Source organism: Protopterus annectens, chromosome 4.part0 (genome assembly GCF_019279795.1).
Source record: "Protopterus annectens isolate FY-2018-M chromosome 4.part0, PAN1.0, whole genome shotgun sequence".
Classification (NCBI taxonomy): Eukaryota; Metazoa; Chordata; order Ceratodontiformes; family Protopteridae; genus Protopterus; species Protopterus annectens.
This window is the reverse complement of record NC_056733.1, coordinates 623,059,525-623,085,546: the sequence shown is the minus strand read 5'-3', so window position 1 is coordinate 623,085,546 and position 26,022 is coordinate 623,059,525. Positions and strand designations below refer to the sequence as shown.

Below are 26,022 nucleotides of genomic sequence, written 5' to 3'. Positions count from 1 at the left end.
TTTATAGGAAAGAAAGGAAGAAATACTAATATATTTTAAAAATTACTTAACTGCAAGAGGAGAGTCAGCTCATGCGCCTTGCTATAACAGAGGCAAAAGAGATCTGGGATAATGGGAGAGGGGCACTATGGGGAGAGTATTAGCTCAAAATATTTTTGGCTGGACCGGTTCTGAGGATCAGAATCAACACCAAAGAGTCAAGAATGGATGAAGACTGACGACATCAGACCTACTGTATTATATAGAAGTACAGACATTATAATGTAAGAACGCTTTTTTTTTTTTTGCATTACTGTCTCCAGGACTGAGCATGACAGTTAACTCTACCTCACCCAATCAGACCACTCATTTTGCAATTGTAGGAGCCAGGGACTCCCCAGGCAAGTGTGAGCCCTATGAACCATTCATTCCTCCTGGAGATTCCCCATAAGTTCAACTGCTCACGGCCAAAGTTGGGAGGTAGGAGAGAGCTATCTATGTTGGTCTCACAGAGTGGTCTACCATCTCTCCTGACAGAGTTCCAACCCTCATCTGTGCTGGCTCTTTTGAGTTCCACTAAAGCTGCCTTCTGAGGGGAGGTGTGCCTTCCCACACTGAATTCCCTTTGGCTCACAGTGTGACTTGCACATTGCAGTGCAGGTTAGATAGATATGAGCTCCACACAGTAGAGACACCTAATACTCCCACCACTATGTTTCACTCATGTGATAAGCCAGAATCACCTTCCCTTTCCCCAGGATGGGTGAGCTGGCAGCTGCAGCCCACTCTCATCCTCCCCTGACAGAGACGCCATTCAAACTCATGTCACCTGTGATATACTCAGGCTTTATGTCTCTTTGAACTCTGAGGGTTGAACAGGGGAAATACTCCCACTCACTAAAAGCATTAATTCTAGTGTTCATCAACATTCTATACAAAGTTAGATTATATCTTATTGGCCATCTTTTAAATTGATCTGTGAATAATGTTATCTTTCTGAATTCATGAAGGTTGGATATGATATGGACTGTATTGCCCATAATACTGTTAATTGTCAGCACTATTATTTATACTACTTGATAGCAAGTTTCTAATGTCTGATGCAAAACAGGATAGCTCTTGGGAGGCAGGAGAGGTGATATAGAAGATTGGTCGTGCAGATATAGTTGATATAACACATAACTTTTCTTTTCAGAGAACTAATTATAAAGCAAAGAATTTCAGTGTATGCCTATAATGAGATATAGAAATGATTTAATCCCAGCAAAGAAAATTCTAATTTGTAAACACTACATATGGGAGATAAGAGCATTGCAGGAGACCCACTTGGACAAAAAGAGGCCTTTTGGGATGGAAGGGTGGCTGCTCAACACCATGTGATAGCAGAAGGATGGCCTTGCTAGTTTGCTAGGTCCTGTACTTTTGTGGTTGACTTTGGATGCACAGTTAGCAAATCCTCAATTTGTGGAATTAAAGGGTAGCTACATGGGGGATGAGATGCACATTTTTGTTAAGTTTCTTTACCCCCAGGGTTTATTCACAAAGATTTCAGATCTATTAAGTCTACTTTGATGTCAAAATTACTTTCCATATGGGAGACAGGAATCAGGTGTAGAAGGGAGCCCAAGAATGCAAGTTCTCGGAATGGGGAGATACATCACCCATTACTTGACCACAAAAGGAACAGGGGATGTTAATGTGGCACTAAAGAACTCAGCCTTTATATATTACTCTGATTCCACTCAGTCTTTAGGAGACACAGGGTGTATGTCATGCTGGTATATATATATATATATATATATATATATATATATATATATATATATATATATATATATATATATATATATATATATATATATATATATATATATATATGTATATATTATATATATATATATATATATATATATATATATATATATATAAAATATATTATATATATATATGGTTCCCCTTCACAAAGTCGAACGTTCAAAAACTCGAAATGCATATGGCCGAAGCCATATGCTCGAATTTCTGAAGCTCGACTTTGTGAAAGGGAACTAAAAAAAAAAAATAAACGTAACAAAACAAAGCCCCACCCCTGCTACTTATTTATTCCAACTCCAAGATCGTACTACAGCGCAGAAAGGGAAATCTCCCGTTCTGCACTGTATGCCATTACCCATTCACAAAGTCGAGCTTCCTCAATTTTGAGCATATGGTCTCGACCATATGTATTTCGAGATTGTGGCCGCTCGACTTTGTGAAGGGGAACCATATATATATATATATATATATATATATATATATATATATATATATATATATATTCATATACACACACACATATATATTACATTTACACACACACACACACACACACACACATATATATATATATATATATATATATATATATATATATATATATATATGGGTCTAGGACACATGCTCGACTAGCATATGTCCAAATCACAAAACATTGAAAAGACATAAACTAAACCGCTTAACATCGAAAAGTGCTTCCGTGCATGTGTAGTTCAAAAATAAAATCTACGTTTCTGCAGGGGGGGCTTTGCCCCCCTGCACCCCCCACACCCTCCTACTTTATTATTCTCACTCCGAGATCACACTACAGTGGGGAAAAGGGAATTTTCCCTTACCCGCACTGTAGTCCGATCTACAAAACAGGCACACATACACGGAAGTGCTTTTGTGTATGTGTGTTTGATGTTTTGTGATTCGGACATATGCTAGTCGAGCATGTGTCCGGATCCCATATATATATATATATATATATATATATATATATATATATATATATACATATAATATAGATATATTATATATTTATATATATATATATATATATATATATATACATATAATATAGATATATTATATATTTATATATATATATATATATATATATATATACACACACACACACACACACACACACACACACACACACACATGGTGAAAGGTTTGCAGACTCACCCTATAGTGACCGTGGAGACCATGCACCATCAGAATTACAGGGCCTACCCTCTCCTTAAGGTCACATTACAAAATCATTGACAATTTCTTATTTAATTCTAGTAGGAGAGGGAGAAGAATTAGTCTTGACTTGGGACACATGTAAAGTCTATCTACTTACAAAGGTTAAGATCACACTAAGCCTCTATGGGAAAAGGAGAAGTAAAGACTAAAGGCAAACAGAGAGAATATGACGTTGCAGGAAAGAGTAGCCCCCAGATAAGTCTGGGAACTAACAACACAGCAAACTCGAAGGACAGATAGAGGAGATGCTTGACACGACATTTAACTTTTTAATGGAAGGGGGTGAAAGATTCCTGCACTCCCAAATTTTACTGGGACAGCAGAGAAAGTATGTGCTAAAATTTAGGCAGCACAGAGCTCAATGTATAATGTCCATCGCATGTTCTCACATAAATGGGTGTAATATGAAACTTCCACAAGATATCCCAGAGATGTTCCATTAATATTTTTTTCTCAGCTTTACTCTGCATAAATTAATTGAGAAACCATTCAGAAACATTGCATTTTTAAACAAATTACTTGCCCCTTCTGGCATACAAAAAATACAGGTCATCTTAACATGCAGGCTCTGGACAAGACTCCAGGCTTGAATGGGTTATCTCTAGATTTCTGGTTTATAAAAAGATTTCACCAATCGTAGCAAAGTGTGCAATGGAAGAGCCTCACCCTGGGGAAACCACCTTCTTGATTGTGGTATTCCCCCCTGCACACTTTGATTATTTGATTTACAGCAAAGCTCATTGATATTTTAATAAGGATGAAGCTAATAAAATACTGGAGAGAGGCAGCCCTTCCTGTAATACAGAAGGACTGGAAGAATCCATTGCTGCTGTCCTCCTAGAAACCCATTTCTGTACTTAATCATCACTGGTTATGTTAAGTCTGCACTTTTCTTTGGGAAATTTCCTGCAGTATCCCTTCTGTGACAGCCTATTTACCTTTTGCTTTGTGATGGTTGTGTAAAAGTGTTTTGACCTTCTGGTAATGCCTGCTTTCTGAATATGACAAGGCCCTCTTCTGCTGTAGTTTACACTGTTCCTCTCTTTTTTAATTTCTCCAAGTCTTTTGGGTTTCTAATACCATGACGGGAATTGACCCTATTCCTAAGTCAAAGTACGATTAAAGTTCATGAAATTAGGATTATTTCAATCTTTGATGTTAGCCAAAAGTACTCTTCGCAGCACCCGCATTGTGCCCAGTAATGACTCCTTCTGCAATTTGTATGGGGTTACATGTAGTGGTAACATATCCAAATACGATTGTAGATTCTTTTTATAAGACCTGTTGCTCCTGCTACTATTGGAAGTGTCTGGGTATCTTTCTTCCACATTGCTCTCTTTTCTGCCTGCAGATCCTGATATTTTATGACTTTGTGTCTCTCTGTACACAAGACACTGTAGTCACTGGGTGTGGTGATTTCAATGATCAATGCTACTTTTGTCTTCTTTTCATGGACCACTATATCTAGTTTTCTAGCACCTATGTTTTGAACTGTTGGTAATGGGTGATCCCATGTGATGTAAACTTCGTCATTTGGTACGATGCTTTGTGGCTCATGTTTCCAGCGTTTTTCAGCCACTTCAATCCCATAATGTTTGCACAATCCCCAGTGCAACAGTCTTGCCACATTGTTATGCCTTTCAGTATACAGTCCTTCTGCCATTAGTATGTCAAAACCAGCAATGAGGTATGGAACTGTTTCCAATTCAGTTTTACAAAACCTAAATTTATCTGTTTCTCCCACATGTTCAATGGACTTCGTAAACCAGTGTGTACGTAGCCCACTGTCTTGGGCCGCCAATATTAACCTTTCATCTCTTGGTTTGAATTCGCCTCTCCTTAACCATTCCCGCTTTCATTCCTGATCAACATGAGGTTCTTCCAGTGTGCATGTGTACTGGTGTATATGCAGCTTGGATGCTCAAAGGAAGAACCTGCACTATTCAGTTTGGTCTAAATTTTCACTGGTAGTAAAGGATGGTTTCCAACTACAGAACAGAATCTTGCCCGAGTCTGATAAATATAAGTATATGAAAGCTGGAGAAATGAAGTTATGAACTGGATTTTGGTTACTGAGCTGGAAAAAAATGAGAGCATGCCCTTGCAGTTTTATGATTACTTACTGTGAAAACTAGAGACACAGTAATGGAAATTTCCACAGTGGATCTGAATACAGATAAAGGTATACCACTTTAACAACTAGACTTGCTGATATGTTTTTGAGAGAGGAGGAATATCAGATTTATGAGGCATACTTTAATTACACTCAGAATATCAGAGACAGAGAATTTCTACAGCAAATTTCACAACCTGTTTTGAACAAAAAATTACAGACAGATGCATAACAATAATATGGTACTTCCAAATGCAAAGCTTGCTTTTAAGCAGTTAAACACTGCATACTTAAACCAGTGGCGGCTGGTGGCTTCAAATTAAAGAGGGCTGCAGGAGACAGCTGAATGGGTGGGGCTATGTTACAGTGGGATCAACACTGACCATGCTTACCAATTTACATAAAATAAGTGCTCAGTCACTACTGCACATGCTGAATATCCTACCAACCAATACCAGACTAAAGCATTAAAATAACTTCTAATAAATCATACAGTCCCATATCTGCAGATTCCTTAACACAGTTACACTTTTACAATGGATACCATAACCACACCTAAAACATAAGAGTTAGTTTCCATCAAAACTTCTGATTACTTAAACATTAAAACATAATAATTTTTCCTTTAATCAAATCTCCTATTATATTCACTGCACTCTTTATCTTAAATATAAAATGTTCCTTACATGATAGCACATTAGGTTAGAATCTACAACTTAGCAGTGTAGTAGTCCTGGAAGAGGTAATCATAATGCAAAATGTAAGCTATAAGCGTTATTAAAATATAAATAAAATGCTGATCCATTGATCTTACTGTAAGAAAAATTAATACAAAAGATGCACTTTGATAAGTACAGAGCTGCAACAGTAAGGTAGAAAACGACTGTATTTTGAAACTATTGCGTAGAAAGCACATTTTAAAATGGGCCAAACTATGAAGCTTACTACAATAAAACAAGGCAAAGCAAAATACCTTGACCAACTTTCATTGTACTTTAGTGACTCTCCATGGAACCAAATCCCTTGATATTGTGTAGCAGGTCTAACGGAACACCACAGACTTGTACAAGGTTGGCTGCCCCTGTGGATCACTTTAAGTTTACCCAATTCCCTTTTCAAGGATGAGAAACAAATCCTGTACACTGCGACTGTGAAGTAAACACCTTAACCAGTGTACCAACCCCTTATTTAGCATTTTGCTGTCCTGCCCTGACTGCTTGCATTGTTATCTAAACTATTTAGTTGTCCAGTTTAGCAAATAGTTGATCATGTATCCCTTTACATCAGCCTGCCTCACAACTTGTCACTTTCCCATTAAATACCATTGGGACTTGTCAGGACAAATTAAGCCACATGCATAAACTTTCTACAGAAAATGCATAGGTAAACTATTACCAATTAATTCAAAGAGCAGACTGCATTTAAATGTGGGTAGTAATATGATGTTTTAGTGAAATACTGCTATTAATTCACTGGCATCAGTCATATACTTGGAAGTTCTTCACCAGTTCCCTGCAAAATGAAAATGCTCCAAAGGCTCAAATGTAAATAAACTTCTACACACACACATATACACCAGACAGATGTCCATTAAAATTTAAAGACTGGAAACCTGAACACATTTCTTACAGTTTCAAAGGACATGCCTGTTATCTGCAGCCATTTTTAACTAGCTTAAGTGTCTCTGACTGATCAAAGGCAGAATTAAAAATACAAAAGTTGAACAACAGTGAAGCCTGAAGCAAATACCACTGTAAAAGCCAAGCTTGTACTAGAAATTCGGACCTCAGCGATTGAAAATAAATTTTCCTTGAATAAGTGAGGCCTGAGGCTGGCAAATCTGATCCGAAAGGCGCTCTGAGCTGTTAAACACTAGCAGTTGAGGGTAAGTGATGGGCTCTGCTGTCAGCTTCCCTGCACTGAATTATTTGCGACCACTCTTACCCAATGGGAAGAGTTTCCAAGCGCAATGATGCACAGATGCATCGGTCATTTACTGCTACCCTTGGGACAGCAGAGGGTCGCTCATGGTTTTCTCTAGACAAATACTTAAGATTTGTTTGCACTGTTCAGTTTAAATAGTCTAATACATTTGGAGTAGCTTGTCTCATTTTGAAAATGGTGATTATTGGGGTGTGGGTGTGTGGAATATTGTTTTTGCAAGTCCAAAGGCATTAGGACTAGGCTATAGTTGTTACAGGGGATGTTAAAGTTTACAAATGTGAAGTAACAACTGCTTTGGAATATATTAAACTGAGTTTTTACAATTTCCTTTGTGTTTTAAGAAGAAAACTCGAGGTGCAACAAACTAATATGTAGAAATTCAGCAGGAACCAGCAAACAAACAATCTACAGCAAACACTATTTATTTTAGCGCTTTCATCGGCCTTAAGCCTTTGACATCATCAGAAACACATTTTACAATTAATTTACTTCATAGGTTCATAGGTTCATCTCCCAACCCCAATCACATGATCACCAAAAGAAACCCTCCCCCTGTGGTCATTTAAAAATACAGAACCCTTTCTCTTCTATAGAATTAAGTTAGAAAATATAGCCTACTGTGACGAATAACTCGTATATTAAGCTGACATTCTAAACTAGAACAAAGTAGATATGGTTAATAGATCAATACATAAATATTCCAATATATTACTATTGTCAATAAATACTTATATGAATAAATATGAATATTAAAATACATGTATAAATATATGGCTAATAATATCTAAATAATACATAGTATTTTAACTTGATGAAAAAATAAATATATTGTATTGTTATTATTGAAAGACTTAAAAAACATATGAAAATAGTTGTAGAAAAATATATCTAAAAAATACATGAAAAACTGGCAAATGGAGCATTTACATGTGGAAATCTGACCTTAGTTTTAACAAACTAGTAATGGATACAGTCTCGTTGAGACCCGAGGGGGCTGAAGCATTGCACCTGAGTTGCCATATTAACTCTCTACATTCCAAAAATATTTCTTTTGGACCACCCCTTTTATCCTTATCCACTATCTGCTCCAAACCGACAAATTTAAAAGAATGACCACTCAATTCAAAACCCTTTTATCCTTATCCACTATCTGCTCCAAACCGACAAATTTAAAAGAATGACCACTCAATTCAAAAATGTGCTTAGCCAGGGCATTAACTCATATTAACTCTACATATGTCATAATAGAGTTGATATATGCACTTATTCAGGGCATTTTTTGTTTTCCCAATATAAAACTGACTACATTGTTGACAAATTGCAATATACACTAGACACTTACTAAGGCAATTTAACTTTTGTCTTAGTTTAACTTCACCATATCCCATAATGTGGACCCTGTCTGTTTCTAAAATATAACAACATTGTGCACACTGCCCACATTTTTTCATCCACCCAACTCTCTCTCCAGGGCTATTTCTCTCAATTATATTCTTAAAGTTGGAATTCCTTTTATAAATTACCAATGGTTTTCCACCCACCTTCTCCCTATGTTCCAAATCATTAGTCAAAATGCTCCAATTATTAATAATCACGTCCTTAATGTCATAAAAAACTGGGCTAAATGTTAAAATCATAGCCTGATTAAACTTCATAGCTGTTATATCACATGTACTACTATTATTCTCTGTCCCAGTATCTGAAACAGTGGTGTTGGTATTTGTACCTAACAATGGAAAAAAGTGTCCCTCGGTTCTTTTAATTGTCACTTCTTGTAATATGGGATCAATAACAAATTCTGGACAACTCCTTCTTAATTACATACCCCTCAATTTCTCGATTTCTTGGATAAATATTTCTAAGTCACTCATCATTCTAGCCAACCTCACCCCCTGTCCCTTAACAAGGGATCTTTTCTGGTGTAGGGGTGACAACTACCATAGTGAAACAACGTATTCGAGTAGGTCAGCTTTCTGTAGATAGTAGAGATAAAACACTTGTTACTATTGTCCTTCTTAATCTCTATGTCCAAAAAATGAATCCTATCCAATGCAGTTTCCATAATAAAAATTAAAAAAGTTGTACTGTCATTTAAATAATCAAACAAACTGTCGAGAAGGTCTTGTGTACCTTCCCAAAAAAATAAGAATATCATCCAAGAACCGACCGTAAAATTTACAGTACTTGAACAACTCATTGTTGAACACATAATTGATTTCCCATTGTGTTAACACTATGTTTGCAAAAAGGGGGGAGCATGCCGGCCCCACTGCCACTCCTACCCATTGTTTAAAAAATTGGTTATCAAACACTAGGAAATTGTTGTTAAGAATTAAATCCATTAATGTACGGAACATTAGAATCCTTTGTGTTTTACTTACTTGGCCAATAGAGCTTTAGATTTAGCAACTGATTTTATTTTTTTCTAGAATTGTTCTATAAATAACAATTTTCATTGATTATAACCCACTTGACAAGGTGCTTTGGCTTTTGAAACCAATTGCATATGATCAGTGAAACTGAAGTCAGTACAGTGTTCATCCTTTTTATTAGGCTGCAGTCAGAAGCAGCTGAAGCAGTTCAAAGACACGATTAAGGAAATCAAAGGGAACGCTAAGATGACCTTAGAAAAATATTGATTCTACTGTCCCTCAATTAGATTTTAGTTCAACGGTCTTCTATTAGGAAAAAAGGCAAGTGTCCCAGTTTCAATGATCACATTTCAATTCAGCTGTAACATTTGGTTTGGAAAGTGTATACGTGTGTGAGAGAGAGAAAGACAAGTGGCGGAGTACTTTGGTTTACATACCGCTACCCAAGTAGGGCCTACCTTTAAACAGCTTATTTATGCAGTCTTGCATTCAGTTTTTCGAAACCAGAGTTTATAGGCACCCACCCCATCTAAGCATTGATAATGCTGAGATTAAATGAAGCAAAATACGTAACTATTCATAAACATTTAGACATTAAAAGTAGCCGTCAAAGTGTTAGTAGTCAAGGATGACTGAGATTTGGGTTTTAGTCCCATAGTTTCTACACTAAGCTATACAAAAAATGGATATTACCTTATTTTTGTTTAAAGCGTCTAGGACAAATAATAATGAAAATGCTAATAATTTTAATACTACTACAAAAAACACAGGACAAGCACAATGCTGGCAACTAAAAAGTTAATAATAACAGTAAAATATTAGCTACCTAAATCAGTCTAGGAATTACCACAGAATGACTCATATAAAACATATTGGGGATTGATGTTTCACTGTTAGGCTGATGTTTTTCAGTTCTGTTCTTGTAAACAGTTCTGTTTCATTTTGCACTGTCAAAACCATTGGTCAAATTAAAAAAAACACTATAACTGAAGTTCCCGCACCATTTGATTTAAATAGCATTTTTTCAATCCTGCCAGGAAATAATAATTAAATACATAAATTATCTGGTCAACCCTGCCAGGAAAAAAAAAATTAGAGAAAGTATCTGGTTGACCTTTCCAGGAAAAAAATGCATAAAGTATCTGGTTAGCCCTGCCAAAAAAAAAAAAAAACACTCAGAACTCATGATTATTTTTATTCACCATAGTTGATTAAAAAAAACCTTCCTTGCCGAGGAAGCCTTTACTTACCCAAAACGTTATCCACTTAAGTTGTTTTTATGTTTTTACTTCTCGATAGTCCATTCATCTTTCTCACTCCTTCCCTTCCAAATTAACTGTTAACTTAAAGTGCAGGAAAAGACCGTGACAGCAACAGGACTAATCAGCAAACCTGTAATGTACTCAGACTAAGTGACGTGGCTGCTGACTTAACAGTCCAGTAGGATTCCAATTTACTGCGGTTAAAACTGCAAAGACTTCTAGGCATCTTTGTTGATGCCTGCAGTCTCAGGAAAAGTAGTTTTTTTCCTTTCTTTTTTTTTTAAAGCAGAACTCGAGCATGCATGCACACTGCTCTGAGTTTGGCAAATCATCACATCTTACACATTACACACTAGTGTGCAGTTCATACTGCTACTTGTGTGTAAAAATATTTAAACTTTTTTCTTTTGACAACTGGAAGGGCTGCAGTTCAGAAGACCGACACCACGAGCCACCACTGACTTAAACGTAAAAGATTTACTTATATTTGTTTACATGGATATTGCACTGATCTCAATAGATCACTTGCAGTCACAGCCCAGGTGAATAGGATCTCATAAGAAATGAACAAAACAATGATATGCTAAAAACAAATATTTATACATATTTACAGATGAAGGAATATACTAAGACATTTACAGATGCAAGAATATACTACAATGACATCACTAAATTTTCAAGGTCACTTTAGAACTCTCACATGTAACCTGCTAAACAGAACCGTGTATGTAGTTCCTGCCGTCAGGCCCAATGCTCAAAGACAATAATTTTGTGATCGTCTTCATTTGAGATACAAGTCTTTATCAAGAAGTGCAGAAACTTCTTGGATTCTCTGGCAAAATTTAGCTGCAGGAAGGTGACTTGAAGGTCCAAACAGCACATCTAGTATCTGTTTGACATGAAAGAAAGGATGGACTTTGCTGTAAAGATAGGTTTCTAGTGTGGGCCTGAGGTCTTTCTTTTTGTGAATCAAAAATAACCTGGAGTTATAACCTAATCCTTTCTGCACTGGTGAGACTCTCTTGGGTGGCTCCTTTCTTTATGAAATTTAAGCACCTCTTTTCTTACCACACTCTTTTGATGGGGTAATATGTTCAACAAGGGGAGGAGATTGGAAGGGAACCACATATACTCTGAATATCACTGTTCTAATCTACTTATGCTGTGATGGCTAACCATGGCTATAAATGGAGAGAGAGAGAGAGACAGAGACAATTCCCAACTACTGCTAGAGTGGGACAGTGGGCCAAGGTTTCAGTAATCAGACTGCAGTCCACGCAGAGATGGACCACAATATGCCTGCTGTTGCCAATTATTCCTCCCTTGGGGCTAGTAATCATTTTCAAAGTTACTGTGGCGCGCTGGTTCCTTCCAGACATCTGGCTTTTTTGCTGTCGTTGGCCACACACAAAACAGACCTGACATGGGCTCTGCTGCATCCTAGTGAAAACTTAGCAGTGACTGGATCTTTAATACCAACGATGGAAAGAGTTTCATCTTCCTCTCCCACGTCCTCTAGGTGAACTTTTAACATTTTAGTTAAAAGATGTAGTCCCACTTAAGGGAGCATCAGTAAAAGTTGCCTTGGTAAAGTCAGGAGTAGGAAGGTGTGGCAGCTCTGACACCTGATGCCCAAATCACACCATCAACTAAACTGTGTGCAGATCTAACTGTTAGAATGGCAATTGGTGGCATAACTGTCATGTGTAGACTGCAACTTGAGCAAAAGCTGTCCATTTGGCAAGGTATTCAGTGACTGGCTCATTAAGTTTGCTAACTCTTGCTGCAACCTTAAAATACTACAGAAATGGCTTACTGCCCTCACAGAAAATATCGAAAACATATAAAAATGCTTCACAAATCTGTCCATGGTTCCTGATCCTTATCCAGGGATGGACAGGAGGAGGATCTTGTCTGGTTTCCTCATGGTAGCTACTACATCATCAGGGTTTTTGCATGAAGACTTCACTACAAGTTGAAGCATTCTGTCCGTAGAAGGGCCCACCCAGGAAGAAGACTGGGGATGGATTGGAAAGGCTTATGCAGGATCCTTTACTGACAGATTGCATGATTAGTGGGTCAACTCCCCACCTCCCATTTCAATTTCAAATACCTCCTCACATCTGGATCATCTGGAGGGATGGGGGAATGCCTTCTTCATGCTCAATATCTGGTGTGAGGACTCTGAAGAATAGCCCATATGCTTCCTCTTGCACATAGGTTTCTTACCAGATTTCTGAAGTTACAGCTTCAAGGATGATGAAGCTTGATCTGTTCCAAATACCTGGAAACATTCCTGCAAGAGGTTCTTGCCCCCCTGTTTTGTTGACTGAAAAGGAAGACAGCATGGACATCAAAGCAAGAAAACATCATATCCTGCTGAGGTCAAAGTCATTGGAGGTATAGGTACAAATGGCAGCACATACGGAATCATCTATAATGTCTGTGGCAACAGATGTCAAAGCAGCACTCAAGAGAGATGGCACCATCCACTGCTGCCAAAAACTGAAGCCAGCAATTCTGAAATCAAGCAAGCTGGCATCAAACCTGGCACCAATCTCCAATGATGGGTCCAACATACCTTTTGTTCCTGGGCCTGACATCAACAGCCTCAACCCTGAAGGTCAGAAAGCCGATCCCGCTAAGACTGGTATAAATACTGACAAAAAAATCAGGTGAGAGGCTACCCTCCAACGTTGAGGCCTAAGAACATCAAAGCATCAATATCACTGTTGAGTCTTTTGACACCAGCAGCAAAGATGACAAGGAGTTAACTTCTGTCCTGAGACTGAGACCATAACTGATGCTGTTCAAATTCAGCCTTCTCAGGACTAGTGTCAACACAGGATTACAGTGAGGAAAAATGTGAATATTTTGCTGAAAAGGAAAAAATAGACAAAGTGCCTCTATGCTCCTTGACACTAGGGGAGACAGGTAAAAGACAACCTTTCCTGGACCTTCAAAAAATATATAAACATTCATAGCCAACATCAGGTGGAACTACAAAGTAGCATTTAAAAGACTTAACAATGGTCCTAGTAACATATTACTATATCAAATGTAATACAGTGACTAGTTCTCCATCAGTTACATCTACCCTCTTCTCCTGACTGCTTCAAATTAAAATCTGTTCCAATTACGGTAACTCAAAATCATCTTATGAAGCTCAACCCCACTACACTAGCTGCAGACAAACTTCCTGCAGAATACTTAAAGTTGGCATCAAAACCTCTCTCACCCAATTTTCACGCTAATAAAGCAATCAATATGCAAAGGTTATATCCCTAAATTATGGAAATAAATTTTACTCTTCCCCTACACAAAGGAGGCAGATCAGTGGAAATGTCTAACCATTGCCCTATCTCGACCGTTTCACCTCTAAGATCCTGGAATGATGCACCCATAACCAGGTCCTCCATTACCTCATACTGAATTATCTCTCCCACACAGCAGGGTCTTTACCCCAACATTGTACAACTACAACCCTATTATCCTTTCTCAACACAATCAATACAAGTACAAATGAAAAACTTGCAACCTCTCCAAAGTTTTTGATACCGCCTCTCACCCCAAATTACTCTACACACTTTCATACCTAAATTTCTTGTTCTCTACAATTAAGTGGTTGACTAGATAGCTCAAAAAATGTACACAAACGATCAAATGGCACTCTCCCTTCTTTATCTCTCTTCCAGTATCTACACTTGGTGCTGTGCTTTTTAACTTGTTCATAAATAACCTTCCAACTGCCACATCTCATGCCATATTCTCATTCGGTATGTAAATTGTGTTACTCTTCTACTGAGCATCACCATTATCCACACTTCAATCTATAAAACAAGAATCATTTACTGCCACTGAAACTTGGCTCACACAGTCTGACCTGCCCCTAAATCCAAACAAAACTAAATTAATGATCTTTCTCCCAAGTCTTACAACTTAATTTCAATTTTACAAATTCTTTCACTCAAAAAATTCAGCTAGACCTAACTACTCTCCAAACCTAAACTACTAGGTGTTATCTTGATCCAACTAAAATTTGACAAATTCATAACAGAGTTAAAAAAAAAAAATAGAGTCCTTTATACATCATCCTAAGTTTGAACAGAAAACTCTCATAAAACTACGCCAATATCATATCTCCTATCTAGTCTACTTTATGCCTGTCCTATTTTCATAAATCCACAAAACAAAGCAGCTTTTCAGGCAAAACAATAAAGCCCCGAGCAGGGCAAGCTTAAAAAATTGTGAAAAAAATCCACAGACAGCTCAGCACATTTCAGTTCACTTTATTCCACAGAAAGACAGCACAAAAGCTGCTTTGTTTTGTGGATTACAAGTTTTATTTGGAAGCTGCTGTGAATTTTGTTTTTCCTATTTTCATAAATGTTAACATTTCACAAATAAAACATTATAGCAACATTATAACAAAATTGCCAAGTCTGCTGCTAAGATTCACAATCAGACTCATCACTGCCAGGCCCTCAAAAAATTAAACTGCCTCAAATTACCAAACAGCCTCACCTTCTCACAACTAAAACTTGCCCATAACTTAGTCAACTATCCTACAAAATGCCCATCTTGGAATAATTTACTACAGTGGTATTCTCCTTGTAGAAGTCTCTGTGCACTTTGAACACAAACATTGTCATTGTCAAACCGTACAGCTCCTCTAGCAACTCCTAATATTCAGCTTGTACATCTAAAATGTGGAATTTCCCACCCCATACACATTGAATAAATAACACTGACCACTAATTTTTAAGTTCAGCTAAAGAATTATCTATGTCATTCCTTGCTTAGTTTCTTCACTTCTCCCCAGGCTAATTCTGTTTTATCTTCAAACCTTTCACTCATATATTACTGCTTCTTCTACAGACCTCTACAAAGCCTATCTTTACCCCTTCCCTTTACTAGATATATCTGCATCCATGTAATGCTCCCTCCCTGCTACTTTTATTATAATAAATTCTTAGTAACTCGCAATACTCATTTCTACTCTCTCTGCTCTCCTCTCCCTCAACATCTCTCATATTCTCTTCTACAAATTTCAGACTAATCCCATGTTAGATTGGCACTATATCTCCTTCTTTCCATCCTAACCTCACTTATCTTTACATCTACCTACACTACGCCATATCACTTTTCTTTATATACTCTCCTATTCTTTGCACACCTTATATTCAAGGCATCCAATTCTTCTTCTAATTTTTAGCATTTTGTAATTTGCTTAATCACTGTTTTTTTTTCTATATCAGTAGCTGTATGTTATATGTGCAATTTATTCTAATCTAAGTTTAAATGTGGAGCTTTTCTCCATGGACCTCCACTGAAAAGGAGTCTTACATGGCCCAGTCAGACTTTTCCTGTAAACAAATGTAAATAAATCTCGCAGCACAAAAATTATTTTACTCAAAAGACCTTAAGTCACTTGTGCCATGTTCACAAACATGGTCTTACTTAGAAAACAATTCTAGACCACTTTGGGCAAAACCTGGTTCAAGGCTCCCGAGAGCACCCCAGCACTACCAGGTTATACCTCATACCATGCTTTTCGGCCCCAAAACTTGGACCGTCCCATAAAAGGAGGGGAAGTATCAATATTCGTCAAAGATACCCACACCTCCAGGTTGGTGGCACAACACGAAGCATCAAAGACTATCCATGTGCAACTAACAGTGGGTAAAACTGCCTTCCAGTTTATAGCCTGCTACAGACCACCCTCCCTAATCCAGGAACCCCACTCAGCCCTCCTGAGAACACTGGAAAATATGAAGGTCTCTCCAAACACCATTATATTGGGTGACTTCAACTACCCAAACATAGACTGGGAGCATTACTCCAGCTCCAACACCCTAGCCCAAAGGTTCCTAGAATTTATAAACTCAAATGCTATGGAACAACTTGTTACCACTCCCACAAGAGGGGAAAACATACTGGACCTGATCATCACCAACATGGGGACTCTATGTTCCAGACCAGAAGTGTATCCCTCACTGGTAAGATCAGACCATAAACTAATCTCACTGGATATTCACATCCCAACACCACCCCTGCCCAGAAAACCACAGTGAAAAACTTCTCTAAACCAAATTTCACACTCCTCAAAACCGAGGTGGAATCCTTCGAAGCCCCAGGGCCTGTGGAAAATACGGCCCAGATCGCAGAATCCTTTATAAACGCATTCTATGAACACCTTCAGGAATGCATGGATCATGCGATCCCAAATAAAACCAATACCCAATCCTCCAAAGGCAGACGTCCTGTCTGGTGGACCCCAGCCATAAACAAACTATACAATAGAAGGAGGAAGCTACTAAATGATAGAGCAAAATTCCAAAAAGGGAAGGCATCTCTGATCAGTATTAGCAAAAAACTACGGGCACTCATTAAATCGTCTAAGGCCAGCTTTGAGAGAAAAATTGCACAGGACACTAAGGATAATCACAAGGCTTTCTTTAGTTATGTTAGGAACCTGGGTGGTAATTCCCAGATATGCTCAGAATTAGTCCAAAATGACAAAAAATACACCGAACCCACAGACATTGCCAACATCCTAGCTGACAGGTTCAGCGCAAACTTCTCCCCACCAAAAGGGCAAATATCTATCCCATGAGAGTGTTGCCCCTGACATCTCAGATGCTCAGGTAAGAGCCGCCTCTCCAAAGCAAAAACACAGCATCAATGGGACCAAACGGTGTCCCGGCTGCGTCCTACATGAACTCCAAGAAGAGCTAAACCCAAACATAAAACTACTGTTCAATCTCAGCCTTACTACAGGATATGTACCCAAAGAGTGGCGTACAGCAACTGTGGTCCCTCTCCACAAAGGTGGTGCCTCAACGGATCCTGGAAACTATCGCCCCATAAGCCTGACTAGCTTGGTCTGCAAAGCTATGGAAAGGATCATCATGGACCTCATAAATAAAGATATTGGGGACCTACAGACACTGGATCCTACCCAGTTCGGCTTTGTTAAGGGCAGATCCTGCCTCTTAAACCTGGTTGATTTCTTTGAAACAGTCACCAAGGCCATTGACGAGGGGAAGGTGGTCCACACAGCCTACCTGGACCTCACAAAAGCCTTCAATAAAATACCCCACTCGGGCATTATAGATAAGCTCACCAGCTTAAATATAAACCCCTATGTCACTAGATGGGTTGCAAACTGGCTCAAGGACAGAACCCACATGGTTAGAATTGCTGGAGCCATGTCAGACTCCAAACCAGTTACAAGTGGCATCCCACAAGGCTCAGTCCTGGGACCTCTCTTGTTCGGTATATATTTCTCGGAGGTACAGGCCAACACGGAAGGACTGTGGCTGACCAAGTTCGCAGATGACTGCAAACTGGGCGCCATAATCGACTCTCCAGCCGACACAAGCATCCTCCAAAAGGGCCTCATAGAAACAGACAACTGGTGCCAGAGCCATGGCCTCAAGCTAAACGCCAAAAAGTGTATAGTCATCCCCTTTGGCAAAAACAAAGTGCCCACAAATTACCACATAGGTGGTAATCCATTAAGTACAGAAGAAGTAATTAGGGACCTGGGGACCCAAGTTGATAGCAATCTCTCATTTGACAACCAAGTGGCCAAAGTGGTTAGAAAAACATTTTATATAGCCCACCTAATCATGAAGGGATTCACAACTAGATCGGGGAGGACATCGTGCCTCTTTACTCAACTCACATCAGGCCCATAATTGAGTACAATGCCCCTTTGGGATGTACCTTACCAGACACCTGCAGCAACTGGAAAGACCCCAAAAGTACCTCACCAAGAGGATCAAAGGGCTCAAACAGATGCCATATGCTGCCCGGTTAAAGAAACTCCAGCTCTACTCAGTGGCATACCGCCTGTTCAGAGGCGATCTGTGCCTGGCGTATAAAGCCATGTCCAACCCAGAATTAATGGACATGTTGCACCTCAGAAAATCCAAATCCTATCGAGCTACACGCTCGAGAGACTTGAACCTCAGCACTGAAATAAATAGGACATGCTGGAGGGACAGATTCATAACCCAGAGGCTCCCTTCACTCTGGAATAAAATCCCAGTCCAGGTTAGGCAGAGTCCCTCATTGACTCTCTTCAAGAGGAATCTTGATGAGTGGATGGGAGATCGTAGGTTTACCCCGGGTATCACTTCTGTGGCACTGTTAGACAGTGGCACAGTATACTAATCTCAAAAAAGGGCATAGCAAAATTAATTTAAAATGGGTGGCGAAAGCCAAACACATTCTGGCTAGGCTTATAAATGCCCTAGGGCAGATAGCCTAGTATGAACCTATGAACCTATTATTGAGCCAGCTGTGAGACAGAATGATGACATTTGTGACTGAGACAATCTAGAATCAATTAGTAACCCAGGTGCTGATGGGAGTGAATCACCAATGTTGGTTCTCATTCTTTTGGAGGGGGTGAATATCAGCTTGTCTCACCATAGGACAAGATGCAGCTAGGCAAATATGTTTTGAAGACCAGGGATCCCGGCTTGGAATGATGTGGTTGTAGTCATCTGGGGCAACAGAAATGAGTGGCTGGCTTAGCAGCAGTGGGGCATGGGTGGACAGTAACCACAGAGTGAAAAAAGTCACAGAGACAACAAAAATCCTAAGTATCCATTTTCAGTGATGTCCCCACAAAATGAAGAGCTGTCAAGCCAGATCAGCAAGAGCACACATTAAAAAGCTGCATCTATAACAATGCATTATGGATATATTTTGAATGGTATCCTTTACAAAATTAAGGTACACGTAGAGATCAAACTATGTCAGACAGGTTCTGAGACTCTGAATACTCACGGAAATGCCTGTGTCCTTGTTCAAAATAACCTGTAGCAAATGAGGCGGTAGGATGGGTGGTGCTTTAAATCTCTCCTCTGCTTTGCAGATATATGCTTCTTGGTGATATGGCCCAGGAGGTGAACTTGACAAGTCTGGAAACAAAACACACTATAGTGGTTACAATCAACACATTATCACAACTATCATGGCTAATTCAAGCCATTGACACTTGTAAGGATCAGTAACTCCCCTATCCAAGCCTATAGATATCTGTAACATGACTTTTCATGTACACTCTCATACAGAAATATCAGCAGGCATCTTCAAGTTTCTGCACATATTTAAAGCAGAAAATAAATTTCAGACAATTTTTCTACAGAGTGTAAAAGTGAACACTGATGAAATGCATGTGTTGTGCTGCATAAATGTGTGTGTTGCAGATAGCTCTTAAATTTTGCTGCCCCTACCCTACCTGCAGGTAGCCAGAATGGCTGTCCTTACTTCCAGAGCTCTACATTACCCCCCTGGGTCCTCATACAACACCACCCATCACTATGTGAGAATGTTAGAGGTATAAGAGGTGCACTGGCTAACGTCACTTTCAGCTCTTTCTTGCCTGGTTAAAGTCAGTATAGAAGACTCCAGCACCAAAGCCCTAGTGGATCAAACAGCAATTCTTTTGTGCCAGAAGTCCTCAATCTCTATTGCTGGTCAGCAGAATGAAGAAAAAGAAGGGGGTGAACTTGGCAGGTGAGTGAGAGGGAAGGTGTAGTTAAAAGGACAAGGAAGCTACTTAACCCAAGCTGAGAAAGAAGGGGATAGGACAGAGGTTCCCTGGACTATGATACTGAATATATTCCAGCATCTGCATTTATAAGCTCCTAACATATGTTTGTTGTAGAATTCACTGCTGTAGTCCTGACTTTTAAGATTCCCAAAGCATAATGATAGAAGATGATGGGCTTGAGATATATACGGGCAGTGCAAGATAGCAGATGCAAACCTTGCCCTACTTTACAGGTTACTTCTAAATTGTTATACCTAGACACACTGCAAACAATGCACCAAATTTCGGCTTCCATAACAGCTTGTGTGTAGACCCACCTCTAAGAAAAGCTATGGTGACTGCACTGGCTTGAGTGGAGTGGGCTCTGACATGCCCTGAGACAGATCTGACATGAGCTGTGTAACGGTATGAAATGCAATGAGCAAGCTAGCTGGAGAGTTTGTTAATTGCTTTTCCTTTGTAAGAGACAAACAGCTGATCATTTTTCTAGTTTCTTTAATCCTGTGCAAAAAGAAAATCTCAGCTGTCTATGCACATGAAGGGAGTGAAGCTTTTCCCCCTCGCCTTTTGTAAACTGGCTTATGAAAGAAAACTGTTAGGTGAATAGCTTAGTTAAGACAGCTCAGAGACCACCTTTGGCATAAGGCAGGAGTTATAAGGAGGGACACCCTTCCCTGAAGGGAGACTAAGAAATTTTCTCTGCACATTAAAGCCTGATGTTACGAGACTCTTCTAGCAGAGTAATAGGCACTGAAACTATTATTCCAGGATAAAAAAAGCAACTGGTTCAAAAGGTGCAATGATAATTTTCACCAAAACAATAAGATCCCATGGCGGAACTGCCTCTTTTCTTAAAGGTTGGAGTTTAAGGGTGGGTTCATGGGTAAACAGACTAAAATAGTAACAAAATATACATTAATGGATGCATAAGACAGGCCATTTTTTACAAAGAACTGACACAGTCCAGGACCACTGCCACTTTAACCTAGTTTAGTTCTGAAACAGGCACCAGAGGGAGAAACTTTTCCATTTAGCTAGGTATGATCTCCTAACTTCCCTCATAATCTTTAGCACAACCTCAGAATACATGTGCCCACCTGGAATTAGTGTGAAATTATCCAAACTGTGAGGTCTGTAGTGCTTAGGTTGGGGTGCAGAAGGATCCCTTTGTTTAGACTCATGTGGGCTGGGGTGAAATGCAGTCCCTGAACTGAGGCTGATCTATCCACCACAAGATCTATCTCATGCAGGAAAGTTTAAATTATGGTCTCTATGGACTTGGTGTGTTGACACCATGTTTCTGAAGTACAATTGGAGCTTCATCATATGTATGTAGGCTACAGGCATCATAAAATGCAGAATGCCATGCAACTTAACACTTTGAGGAGCTTCCATTATATTGATTCCTGCAACATAATGTTCTTAAAGTACAGTCAGGCAAGAGACAACATCTTTTGGAAGGAAGGCTCTTTGAAGGTTTGTGTGTAGGCACAATCCCAGGAATACTAGGCTTCTTGGTGGGGGGAGGGAGCAGGCAAAATTTGATTTGTTCTAATTGATGGTGAGACTCAGGTCCCCAAAGCAATTCACGTTGAAGTACAAAGCCTTGACCATTCCTTATATGGATTCTGCTTGAATGAGGCAGTCATCCAAGTTTGAATAAATGTAGATACCCTTTGCTCTGCAAAAAAGCAATTATTGGAGCCATGTACTTGGTAAGACTCTGAGTGCAGCAGACAAACCAAAGGACAAGTAATTGGAAATTTGCCATCTCTGCTGTGAACACGAGGAACTCTCTCAGCTGTTCTGGTATGGAGATGCAAAAGTAGGCACTTCTTACGTCTTGGGTGACTATAAGTGTCTGATGTGTCAGTAAACATAACGATAATCTAGAAAGTTTGAATCGGATTGGGTATCCCACCTGTGACAGGACTAATGAGAAACAGAGTTAGTTCAGATAAAATCACTTAACTAGCAGGTCTAGAAGACTCTCTCTGACACTCTCCATGCAGGAGTAATAAAGACATCTTGTTGAATTATCAAGAAGTTTATTCAGTTAAATCAGTATATGGACAAACAGATGGCGTGAATAAACTTCTTAGAAATTCAATAAGGCATTTTTATTCCTCCCGCAGGGAGGGCATCAGAGAGAGAGTGAGAGTGTCTATTAGATATGAGACCCTGCTATCTTACATGATGCATTTGTGGCATCATATTCATGCTTTTTGAAGTGCTTTGCTACCTGAGCTGATAAGTCAAAAGGTTCCAGCATCACCTGTTTCAGATCCTTTTCTTGCATCTTCATTACCTTAAGCATTCATCTTCTCCAGCAGACCTTGCTGAAAGGTAAGCACAAGGTTTACCAGTTTGTCTCTCTAAAGAATAGGGTAGCAGAAGTGTAAACCTTTTGCCCCAAATCTGTTGTGTATCCCATTCTCCCTGTCATTGGGAACATGATTCCTTGATGAAGCCAAGTTGGAATCTGGAAACACCACAGCTAAATCAACTGTAGAATTCTTGTTAAGGAATTTATGGGGATCCTTAACCATGTAAAAGCAGACAGGTTTAATAGGAGCAGAGCGGGTAAAAAAAAAATCTGCCTCCACAGATGCACTGGTAGACACATCCATGACTGCATGAACAGCAAATGCCCCATATGCTCAGGCATGTCCATGAAAGCCCTATACCTAAACTGGGCCTCAGATCCCCCCCCCCCAATGTAAAACCAAATGTTATGCCTGTGATCACAAATGCAAAGCTTTTGCTTATATTTGTGATCACTTTCTTTAGATGATTTTTATTTTCAATAATGGTTACTGTCAAGATTTTCTGATGTATATATAGGGAAGTAAATATTGTGGGAAGAAATATCCAGGGAATTGTATAGGCCTTAGGGCCGATGGCCTAGTACCAACCTATGAACCTATGTGTTTTTTTAACAGTCTTGTACAATAACTCATTATAAATACACACACACACACACACACACACACACACACACACACACACACGTTCCACAGAATTTGTTGCATGACATTCACACAGATGACTAAGACAGCATGATCACACACATGATAAAAAAAGATTCATAAGATATATACTTAACATTTACAAGTATTCACAATGTAGTATAATATACTTAGTTTTGAAATCAGGATGCTGCACTGTGGTGGGCAGATCCAAGCAAGGCTAATGGGGGCTAGGTGAGACACCATTAAGGTTAACTGCTTGGCTTCCATACAGGGAAATAGTGTGCAGAAGTAAGAGAGTTGATGACTGTCTCTGGATGCAAAGAGGACTAGTCTTGATTATCCACGTTTATTTTTATTTCTGCATTGGCGGTGGTGCAGCGGTAGTGTTGTTGCCTCACAGCAAGAGGTTCTCCCATTCGATTCTCAGCTGGAGTGCGGGGAGTGCCTTCTGTATGGAGTCTGCATGTGCTCGCCGTGGTTGGGTGGGCGTTCGAAAGACATGCGTAACCTTCGTTGAAGGCTGAACGTCGAGCTGGCACCTCGGCGTTCGTCAAATTCTACTGCCAATTATTAGCGGACCGGAGTTCCTCTGTGGCGACCCCTAACCAGGAAAAGCCGAAAGATAACAACATTTTTATTTCTGTATTGCTTAATTGGGTAAGTGAATGGGCCAAGAGGCTTCTCTCATTTATGACCTGGTCTCAAACTACAGCAATACAAGAAAACACATTGAAAGAGCAACAAGAATTACACAAATAATACAGTGGCATTTCATAAAATAATGCTGAAAGTAATTTGTAACATATTTCCTTATTACCTCAAGGAATATGTTTGTTGAGCTTTCACATGTGCAGACCTGACAAATGGCCTACCAAAACATTTTGACTCCTTGAAATGTTTACTGCCGAAAGGCTACCGCATGGGTCCCACAAGAGAATTTTGTGCCTTGATGCAGCTGCATGTCATGTCTATGAAGGTTTTATTTTAAAAAGGTGGTTAGCACCTTGTTGCATTGGAATGCAGCTCTCAATCAAGTTACTTACATGGCTTAACTGAAATACTGTCCCTTTCTTTATGCCTGCAAACAACATAGCACTACTACACCTGTTCAACATGGACATCTATCCATCAACATCTCCTCATTTTCCCCAAAGAATTCCAGTTTAGGATGTTTCAACTACAGTAAAGTCTCACTTGACTGGTAGATGCTGGTTAAGTGTTTGTTTCAGTTGCTTGAGATATGCTTTGTGATTTTTGATTGGCTTGTATACCGGCACAAGAGCTAATCAAAAAATCACAAAGCAGAGCCTCTTCTGCTCAATGCAGAACAGCATTCTCATTGTAATGAGTAATAAAGGTATGAGGTTTTGCCCATGTTGCTGCAGCACAGATGTTATCCAATGGTAATCTAGCTTGAAAAGCTGTAGAGGTGGCTACATACCTTGTGGAATGAACTTTAACAGTATTTTGAAGGGCACTGTTATTTGAATTACAACTGTAGGATATGCATAGTGTAAGCCATTTAGAAAAAGTAACTTTTGTGACTGGTTGAACTTTTTTAATACCAGAATAAGAGATGAGCTGATCTGATTTTCTAAATTTAGAAGTTCTTTGTAAGTAGAAACATAACTGTCTATGAACATCTAGGAGATGGAGAGAATATTTTCTTTTATTTTGTAAGTTAGGGAAGAAAACTGGCAGCTATATATTGGTTAAGGTTCCTTTCCGACACAACCTTCAGCACAAATGTGGGGTTAGTGCGTGAAGAAACTCTGTCCTTATGAAAAAATAGGTATGGGGACTTGGCAGACAAAGCTTGTAATTCAGAAACGCTCCTAGCTGACGCAATAGCCACTAAAAAGAGTGTTTTCCAGGAGAAATACTTCAAATCATAGGTAGCAGATGGTTCACAGTGGGGACAGATGATGTTTGACAAAATGAAATTCAGATCCCAGGGCAGCGATGGGTTCCTGTATGGGGGTCTTATCATTGTCGTTCATTTTAAGAATGCCTTACAAAGTCTGTGTGACATGATACCAGAACCATTTTGTCCCATATGGAAATTTGAAATTGCTGCCAACTGGACTCTAACAGTGGCTGTAGCAGCTCCTTCACTGAAAAGTTTTGCCAAAAATTCTAGAACAGAAAAGGGATCTATCTGACAATTGCTGGCCCATGTAACAAATCTCTTCCATTTACTTCTGACCAGTTTTTGTGCAGATGTTTTATGGAAAGATAAAATATGTTTGACTGGAGAGGAAACCTGGTGATTAGGGGAACTGGAGCAGTCAAGCTTAGTTTGAGACTGTCCAGGTTGGGATGAACCATTCCTGATGGGTGAGTCAGAAGGTCCGGAGCAGGTTCCAGAATCCATGGTTCGTTCTGAAGATGAGGCTGAAGAAAGAAGAACCAGATTTGATGAGGCAAATAGGGAGCAATTGGGATTATTGTTGTCTCCAACAAACTTGCTTTATGCAAAAACTTGGGAATTAGAGGGACTGGAGGAAAGGCATAATCCTGGAAGCCAATCATGAACAAGTGCATCCCTTGTTGACTCCCCTGTAGGAGGAATCAGGACAAAGCAGTTGCCACATTTGGTATTGCTGGGTGATGCAAAGAGATTGCAGCAAAGCTGGCCCCATTTATGGAAGATCTCTTCCGTAACTTTCTGACTGAGGGACCACTCGTGTGGCCATAGTATGGCTCTGCTCAATTTGTTTGCAATCACGCTGGATTTCTCTGGGATGTGCGTTGCTATCAG

General features: G+C 39.3%; 1 protein-coding gene across 2 annotated transcripts in view; it reads right to left on the bottom strand.

The window, feature by feature from the left end:
* Window positions 1–26,022, bottom strand: part of PRKAB1 (protein kinase AMP-activated non-catalytic subunit beta 1) — a 526,130-nt gene that overhangs the window by 264,967 nt on the left and 235,141 nt on the right. For both annotated transcript variants that reach the window (XM_044068580.1, XM_044068581.1), the window contains exon 6: window positions 19,521–19,654. In XM_044068580.1, coding sequence (XP_043924515.1) covers window positions 19,521–19,654 — 134 coding nt within the window. The remainder of the gene's footprint in view (window positions 1–19,520; window positions 19,655–26,022) is intronic.